The 9784-nt window shown below is 41.0% G+C and overlaps 1 protein-coding gene across 1 annotated transcript in view; it reads left to right on the forward strand.

Moving 5' to 3' along the window:
* gria4b (glutamate receptor, ionotropic, AMPA 4b) overlaps positions 1 to 9784 on the forward strand; it is a 218029-nt gene that overhangs the window by 22706 nt on the left and 185539 nt on the right. Inside the window, exon 2 of the mRNA XM_037688243.1 lies at positions 6403 to 6563. Within this exon, the coding sequence (XP_037544171.1) occupies positions 6403 to 6563 (161 nt within the window). The remainder of the gene's footprint in view (positions 1 to 6402; positions 6564 to 9784) is intronic.

Below are 9784 nucleotides of genomic sequence, written 5' to 3' on the forward strand. Positions count from 1 at the left end.
CCAGGTGTCATTCTACGGTCCAGGTGTCATTCTACGGTCCAGGTGTCGTTCTACAGTCCAGGTGTCATTCTACGGTCCAGGTGTCGTTCTATGGTCCAGGTGTAATTTCTACGGTCCAGTTTCTGTAATCCAGGTGTATTTTCCATGATATAGGTGTTCTTCTATAGTATAGGTGTAGGTTCTATATATACGGTACTTTATATAGCTTAGAGATCATGGTAAAATATTATTACAACATCAAAGAACTGATATAATTACAGCTGTCCTGTGAATGTCTCTGTAGTTTGTTAGAGAAGATTAGACCAGCATCAAAGCAATCTATTACAGTTCAACAGGTATGAATACTTTTTCAAGGCACTGTTTTAGCGTTCCTGCATGAGTTTCTCTCTTTCATTTTTCATTTACCCTTTATTTATCCAGGTAGTCTCATTGAGCCACGAGAACTCATTTTCAGGAGAGACCTGTTTAGGGAGCAGATGGGGGTTAAGGGCCTTGCTCATGGGCCCAGAGTGGAGCAAATGAGGGTAGGGGCAAATGTGGGTACTTCACCTACCCCACCCACATTTTTGATGTTGTCGGTACCGGGACGTGACCCGACGATCTTCTGATCACAGGCCCATCTCTCTAGCCTCTGCACCACCACTCCCCACACTTTTACCCCCTACTCCCTCAATTAAATAGATATTTATATTTTGTTTTTCTTTAACATTTCATTTAACATAGTCTTCAGTGCTGGCTTATTGTACACTGACAAATCATCTAATAATAAACAAGACTAAAAAAATATTTTCCTGCTGTATTTTTAGGGAACAAAGTAGGTTGAGTTCACTTGAAAGGCTGTGAACCAGAATCCAGTGTTGGATAAGATTATTGCTGGATTCACTTATTAAGAAACATGCCTGAGCGAGTCAAAGGTCAAAGGTGAAACTATGGAAGATCCAGAGCTGTCCTGACTGATATGATGACATGGTGTCCTCAGGCCTCGGTGTGTCAGTGGTCCTTACATGTGGACGGATAGTAGGACTGAATGTTTGAAATGTTTTCTATGATTATGGAGGACGAAGGACTCTCAGGAACAGTACAGACTGCATGCAGCAAGGTAAACACAGGACTCCGCACCGGAAACTTACATGTAAATGATTTATTTTTCAATAAAATGATCTAATTTGGATGTTAGATAAAGCTGACTTTATAATTAATGTTATGGCAGCACAATGGCTCAGTGGTTAGCACTGTTGCCTCATAGCAAGAAGGTCCTGGGTTCAATCCCCGGTTGGACCTGGGGTCTTTCTGTGTGGAGTTTGCATGTTCTTCTCGTGCTTGCGTGGGTTTTCTCCAGGTACTCCGGTTTCCTCCCACAGATCAAAAACATGCATGTTAGGCTGCCTTCAGGTCCAGGCCTCCATTGCAAAAGAGATCTGTGATGTCAGTAGGATTTGCCTGGTTAAATAAAGGTTAATAAATAAATGTTTACTGACATCTTAGATCAGTACCAACTCTGAGAACCAGACCCTGACTGAAACATATCAGACTACTAAAGCTGGATCTGCTAACATGCAGATCTTCATTTACTGGTCTGTCTACGCTCCAACCTTCGGTTACGGTTATAAAATATGGCTCATGACCAAAAGAACAAGATTTTGGATACAAGTGTAGCTGAAATGGGCTGCCCCCATAGAGTGGCCAAACTGAAGCTGAAATACAAAGCGAGGAGCTCCTTCATCTGGGGGAGGTTGGCGTCGAGCTGCTGCTCCTCCTCGTTGAAAGGCGCTATCTGTGGTAGTTTGGGTTTCTGATTAGGATGCCTCCTTGGTGACCCCCTCTGGAGGTTTTCCATACACACCTCACAGAGGAGACCGCAGGAGCTCTGGATGAAAAACTGAGACTGAACCGAGTTTTTTGTGAGGAATGGTGTGTATAACCTGAAGGATCGGGTGTTTCTGAGTTACCAACTGAACGTTGAACAGTAAATCTAACCATCTTCTACGTGAACAGCCGGATGGGTTTGCCTGAGTCAACTACAGTACCTTCTCCAGAACAACAGCACTTGTTGCTCCTGCGAAGCAGATCCTGGAAGAAAAATCTGAGATGGATCATACGAGTCAACACCTCCCTCACTGAGCCTTGTTTCAGGAGTCGCGGCAGAGCCTTGTCAGTCTTTTTATATAGCTTTGCATTCCCCTCCCTCAGTCTTGCTAACTTTGGTGTCAGTGCTCCTTGTTGTCTAACACCAGCACAGTCAAATCATCTCAATCCTTTGTTCTTTCTTGATTTCTCTTACTGCCTGGCTGTGGAAATCAATACTGTACCTTCTGCAGGCTTCACCTTTTTTAATTTAACATCCAGTCATGGTTTATTCCTGTGCATGTGATGCTAATGGGTTTTATTCCCCCCTTCTCTTTGCCTCCCCTCTGAACAGCTCTTTGTCCCTGTCTCTTCTCTGCAGGTGCAGCAAGCTAAAGGCAAAGTGTGCTTATGTAAACATGCTCAATGTAAAACTCACAGGACCCCTTTACAGTGATTGATGAAGCTACCAAGAAATAGCCTGAGCCCTGCTCGATGTTCTTGTTTCAGCTTACACAACTTTTATCTTGCACGACTGATGGCATGTACCCGAACATGTATTTTGTTGTGGGTGCAGAGAGGTGAGTGACAGAGTCTGCTGAGCTTCACACAATCACAACATTTTGTTGGTTAAGATGGCCACTATTTTTGTAATCTTAATGGTCTTAGTTGAATTATTGGTTTTAAATTATGAGTGTGTTTGTGATATTATTAGCCAGTCTTCCACCATCTCCGGACCTCCTGAAAACAAACTGGCATTTTAGAGTCATAAAACAGGCACAAATCTAACATAATTTATCATTTCAGTCTTCAGTACCACTGTCAATTTTAGAATCTGATTAGCATTTTCCTTTAAAAAATGAATTATTTGGTCTTTTGTGATTTTTTCAAATATATTTTAGCATGTACTGTCCTTTATTTCTCATTTGTTTGTATGCAACAATCTGTACCACTGGTTGCACAAACAATCCCTTTGTTTAAGTCCAGTTCATTGCACAATATTCTCTTCATTTGAAGCCACAAGCTCAGCTTGGTCTGGTTGTAATTACAGCTGCGAGCTTTACAATAAATACCGAACATCTCAGAAAGTACAACTTTTTCGGTAATCTGAAAACTAAAGCAGTTTGGCAAAACTTGAAGACAAATGTCACAACATTCTTGATGATTAACCACCAAGACATTTCTGCTTTACTGGAAGTTAAACCAATAATCGGTCCTAGAGCCGCACTTCCTGGAATGAGATGGAAAACTAAGCTTTTTCTGCTCAAACTCAAACCTTCAGGTTATAACTGGATTTTGGGCTTCCTGTTAGAAATCTAACAGACAGTGCATGTCAACAGTAAGATGCACAAAAGTCCCTCAGGGACGTGTTCTTGGTCCTTTGACACTCTGCAGCAAGGGCAAAAATTCCACCTCATTATTGGGGGGTCAATAAACTGGGAGTTTTAAGAGAAATTTTTGAAGGGGTCCCATAAGATACAGTCAAATGTATTGTTGTAAAATGAAATGAAAATTAATTAATCTTTGTTTTTCCAAAATGGGATGGGGGCCCAGACCCACCCTCTTGAGATTTCCACTCAAGGGCGACAGCACCAGGTATAGCACAAATGAGCTCATTAATCCACTAACAGTGGTGGGACTCATTACTAACAAGGACAGATGTTACAGAGCAGAGATGGAACAGTTATAATAATAATAATAATAATGTCATCACAATGTCAGCATTGTATGTTTCCATACAATGGCGAAATTAGTCTCTGCATTTAACCCATCCACCACCAGGTGGTGCAGTGGGCAGCTATTGAAAGCGCCCGGGGGACATTTTGGGGATGAGACGTGCTGCCCAGAGACGCCACGTGATGTGCAGTGACTGGGGATCGAACCTGGGACTTTTGGGTCCCAAGCCGGCTGCCCTGCCTCTACACCATCTCGGCCCTCATTAGTGAAGTAACGTGGAGACAGTAATCCATCCTTTAATGTCAACAAAATTGTTAGAGAAAAGTCTGATCAGTGGCTCTTTTTTGGAGCAGGTCAACATCACTGAAGATCTCTGTTGTTTCACCATCAACACCAGATCAAAAGCTCTGCAGATGATGCACCTGTTGGAGTTATCCTATTATCATGCTGAGACCCCCGATTTTGTCTGCACAAAGTCGGACTATTTATGGCCCGGTTCTGTACAGATGAGACGGCCCAACTGCTCTGAGCGAGCTTCCAGGGTCAACATCCAATAAGGAGTATTTTTATTTTATTTTTCTGGCTTCCACCATGTAGATAGATTGCACTTTCACCCATTTTTTCACCATCAGAAACAGATAAGGCCGATGAGGTCACACACCCCACTGATACACTCTGATAGGCTGTGCTCCAGGAAGTGAAGGCGGAGCCAAGGGCCAATATATAAACTGGGGCTTTCTGTAAAATGGGGCTTCCGCTACTGGGTTAAGACGAGTTGGACGGATGCCTCAGAACTGAAACTGTAACTGTCTCCTGCCTGATGAACATTAAATTAGTAAACAGAAATTATGTTTCTTGATTTATTTGAGTTAGAGCGAGTTTCCTCTCCATCTGGAAATAAAAGAACCAGACGCCGGAAGTAGAGAGTTGGACCGGTTCCAGGGACGGACCCTGTCCATATTCTCACAAAATGATGCAGAAACTCGGGAACGAACCAGGAACCTTTAGATACTCTCAGCTTTCTTCTTAACTTGCCTTCTCTTAACTTGGCCACAAGTTAAAATTGTGCTTCAAATTCAAACAATATTATCAAGAACAACTGATGACCAGGTTTTCAACCGGATGTAAGAACCAGGGTAGTCCATTTTTGAGGAGGTGCACTTCACCCTGAACTGGTTGCCATCCATCACAGTGCTGACTCAAAGAGCCTTTTGCTGTTTTTATTTTCCTCTTTTCTCTCTACACTTTCAGAGCTGTACTTTTACACTTTTCAGAAACAGCTTGAAATACTGGGCACCAAGAAATGGAACTTGAACTGTTAAGTCCACCAACAAAGCTGGATGAGTCATTCATGTCATTCTCTTATTTGTGCTGCTTTGTATTAACCAAACACGCACACACACAGTTAGAGGATGACACTGTGTTGGGTTTGAGGAGATGTTTGGGATTCCCTAACAGAAAGGTGGACAGTGCTCTCGGTCACTCCTGATGTGAGCAGGAAAAACCTACTGCAAGTTTCCCATCTGTTCAACTCCACAGTTTTGGCATCACACACTCAAACACACACAAAGTTGGTGAGTAAAACCAAGCATTTTAACACCAAAGACACAGTGACCACTTAGATCATTTGTAAAAACACCTAACCCAGTATATTTATAAGATCTATAAGGCATTTTGGATTAGGACGAGTGGGACTGCCAATAATGTACAACTGAATAACAAACAACATGCTTTAAATTCATCAGACACTGACGAGAGGCGATCTAAATTAAAATCACCCACCAGAACAATTTCCTTGGAAGTGTAAATTAGATAAAAGCTGCATTAAAGATAATGAGGTTTCAGCTGTGACAGAAGGGGGTCTGTAACCAACAACAAACAAAGACTGACCACCAGACACACCAACATTTAGTGCTAAGATTTCAAACTGTTCTGGAGCTGATTTATCAAGCACCAGTTGTGTTGCAAGACTAGATCTGACATAGATTGCTGCATCCTCTTCATTTCTTGGACGATATGAACGACAAATATTAAAAGCCGTAAATTGTTACATCTTTGTTCAGAATAAAGTTAGTTAACCAGGTCTCAGAAATAACAATAATATCAGCACCAGTTGAGCAAACTCATAACCTCAGCATTTTTATTTTATTTTATTTGGGAAGGATGCTATGAGCATTAATGTGCAAAATATGTGATCCTGGCATATTTTTAAAGTCTACTGGGGTGCTGCATGAGGTGAGAGGGCCAGGATTAGGGTGAATACCAGACAACAATAAAAGCATCACAATCAAATATTTCCTGGTGTTCTTTGTGGCAGAAGTATAACTGCTGGAGTTGATATTGCAGCACTTGGTCTCCATTGTCTTTTTAGATGAGATGTATTTAAAGAGATACAAACAGAACCCAGAAGCAATGAAGTTGGCATGGACGGACAAGTTTAGATGTAGCAACATGGTTTAACCATAGAGAATGTCCAAAACAATAATTTCCTTGAGCAGATGTTGCAAGACTTGTTAATATATGTGGATGAACAAAGTCTATAGTCTCAACACCATGGCTACTGAGGAACCATGGTATAATCACAACCAGTGTCTCATTCAAGGCAGAACAAAGTGGCATCTTAGCTGAGAAGTTCATCCACCCTCTGCTGTTTCATCCAAGACACCTACAACTAGCAACCCTGACGATGTTAACAGTGCAGCTCGAGCCAAAGCTTGGACTGTTGATGAACAGCTCCAGCCGAACACTAACTTGGTGGCTAATGGTGGAGAATTGCAGGCCCAGATTCAAGCCCTGACGGCTGACAGACGGGTCCTGGCTTGGTACTGGGTCTTGGGGCCTGGTTTTCGCCCTGAGACAAAGCCTAACAACTAGGCCTTCTGACAGGTAAGGAGCCTGGGCTAGGCCAGGTAGCTTTTCCTGGTGGCTGATGGAGAAACCCAGCTGGGCCCAGCAGCAAGTGGAGAAGCCTGCTAGGTCAGGTAGTTGGGCCTTGTGGCTAGTGGAGAAGCCCAAGGGGCCAGGATGCTGATGGAGAGGCCTGGACTGGACCAGTTATCTGGGACTGGTGGCTGATGGAGAAACCAGAGGAGGTTGACCTCCTCAAAATTAACTGAAATGTGGCAAGAGGCTAACTAAAAGCTAAATGTGGCGAGAGGCTAACTAAAAGTTAAATGTGACGAGAGACTAACTAAAAGCTAAATGTGGCAAGAGGCTAACTAAAAGCTAAATGTGGCAAGAGGCTAACTAAAAGCTAAATGTGGCAAGAGGCTAGAATTTAACAAGATTCACACTTAAAAACAATTATTTGTTCCCTTGAAATTATAGCAAAGGTCTGTCTCAGTTGAACTTTTCATTAATAAACGCACTTTAACAGTCAGATCAGCTGCATTTCGCCCGGGCGGCGCGGCGAAATGCAGCTGATTTGACGTTTGCTCCAGGAGTTCTAGAGCGAGACGAAGGTGGCTTTGTATGGCAAGCAAAGTGTATCATTAATAGCCACTTTTACCTATTAATGAGACACTTGGCTTGCCATATTAGTCAACCGCCCTCTAGTGGCTGAAAATGGTAGTGTTCAATATTTTCCATGTTAGAATGAATAAAACCGTGAGATCTCAGTATAAATATGGGAAAAAACATAAATATGTCGCTTCGCAGTATAAGTCGTAGGCATGCTAATTTATGCAAAAAACTGTGACTTATACAGCAAAAACTACGGCATATAGCGCCTTTCTATCTTATCAAGATACTCAAAAGCACTTTACACTTGAATCTGTGCCCTCATTTACCCATTCATACAGCAGACTAATCAGTGCTTTATCACATTCATACACCGATGGGACACACATCAGAGGCAATGAGGGGTTCAGTGTCCTGCCCAGGGACCCTTCAGCATCTGACTGCTGGTAGAATCAAACCCCCAACTCTCACATTGGAGGACGACTGTCAGACCTTTCTGTCTTTGTTGACAGACCTGTGGATTCAGAGAGAACTGTTACGATGTCCGCCCGCTTTGCAATCCCACCACAGAGCAGGGAATCAAGTCCCAGTTGGTGTTCACCTACACCTGAGAAGACCCGACAAGACGAGAACCGACTCGAGTCGTACCTCTCAGTGGAAAAGCGGCAGTGTGTGTGTAGCTGCGTTGAATAATTGCAGATCAGTTTGCTGGAGTAGTGTTTAAATGTGCACCATAGTTATTTTTTCTTTTTGATACTTTCTCTGTTATGTGGATAAACGGTGTACCCATCACCATTCATGTCATTGTTTGGGGTGGGCCCTGTGGATGCATCCTTCAGCAAGTATGAGAGGAATATGATGCTTTGGCTCTCTTCTAGCCAGGAGACTTATTTTATGCAGATGGATGGATCCGCACCCCCCGGGCATATTATGAACACTGGATAAGAGAAGTTATCTGGAAAACATTAGATATACTTTGAAAGGTTCTACTGAGAGATTTTGGGACACTTGGCAACCATATGTATGTGCGTGTGTGTGTTCTGCAAAAGAAATTAAATAAATGACTAATTAAAAAGAAAAACTGCATCATAGTTCAAGAAAACAATTATTTTTTGTCTTTGATTCCATTGTGTTTGCAAAGAGTTCCCAAATGACACAAAATCAACAACCGTGAGATTTTGATATTTGTTAAACTGACATCACACGGTGAATTTTAATATAAAAACTAAATGTACACAAGTATTAAAACCATTCTTAAATAATATACAATTACATTTTAATTAAAAATCAAACAATTAAGGAGTTTCACCTGAAACTTAATATATATGGATAAAACATTTCAGAAACTGTTTTAACTGTAGCTTTAAGCTACTGTCATGCTGCCTATATAGCTTTTAGCTAACCTTTTGCTATGTTTAGTTTTTAGCTACCTTTTTGCTACTTTTAGTTTTTGGTTAATGTTTTCCTACTTTTAGTGTTGAGCTAACATTCTGGTACCTTCTGCTATGTTTAATTTTTTTTAGCTATTTCTTTTACGTTTAGCATTAAGCTATTTTACTACTCATGGTTTTGAGCTACTATCCTGCTATCTTTAACTTGTAACTCAAATTCTGATACATTACATTTATAGCTACTCTCCTGCCACCTTTAGCTTTTAGTAACATTTTCCTACTTGTAGTTTTGCTTTTATCTAACTTTTGAAACTTTTAGTGAGCCGCCGACCTCAGGCTGCATTTAGTTTTTAGCCACTTTTCTGCTACACTGAGCTTTTATTCAAATGTTTGCTACATTTACTTTTTAGCTATCCTTCCGCTGTCTGACTTTTAGCTAACATATTATTACATTTAGTTTTTAGCTACTATCCGGCTATCTTTAGGGTTTAGCTTGCCTTTTGCTACTTTTAATTAGCAGTTACCATTTTTGCTACCATTCTGCTACCTTAAGTTTTTTGATAAGTTGTGTTTAGTTTTAGCTATACCATTCGGTTACCTTTAGCTTTCAACAAGCCTTTTTCCTCCATTTAGTTTTAGCTTTTCATTCGCTTAGCTTGCCTTTTGCTACTTTTAGCTGGTGTTTTTCTACTGAATGCTTTTAGCTGATGTTTCATTCTTTTTTAGCAGTTTTTTTTAAAGCTTTTAACTAGCTGTTAACTTTAAGCTACCGTTTCACTATTTTCCTTTAATTTTTAGCTTTTGTTTTGTTTAGATTTAGCCACTCTGGTCCTTTTAGCTTTTACCTATTTAGATCATTTTAGGTTTTAATTAGCATCATGCTAACTTTTGTCCAGCTCAGTTTCAACTTCGGTCCTTCAGCGCTCTGTGTTTTAGCTGCGTTTTCACAGATTCTTCGGCTGTGTCCTTTTCTTCCTGCAGATTTCTGTGAGCTGTTAATGAACTTTAGCTGCTGTTGTGGCTGTAAAATCAGCAAACTGCCATCTCGATTCAAACAAGTTCAGTGTTTGTTTTTTTAAATGATCTTTATTTTTTTTTTTTTGCAACTGGGATGAATTTAAATTGAACCTTAAAGCCATGAAGGACACACATCCTCAGTCACAGTTTGTTTCTGATCTGTGTTTTGGTGAAGT

This window comes from Nematolebias whitei, chromosome 14 (genome assembly GCF_014905685.2).
Source record: "Nematolebias whitei isolate Nwh7 chromosome 14, NemWhi1, whole genome shotgun sequence".
NCBI classification, from domain to species: domain Eukaryota; kingdom Metazoa; phylum Chordata; class Actinopteri; order Cyprinodontiformes; family Rivulidae; genus Nematolebias; species Nematolebias whitei.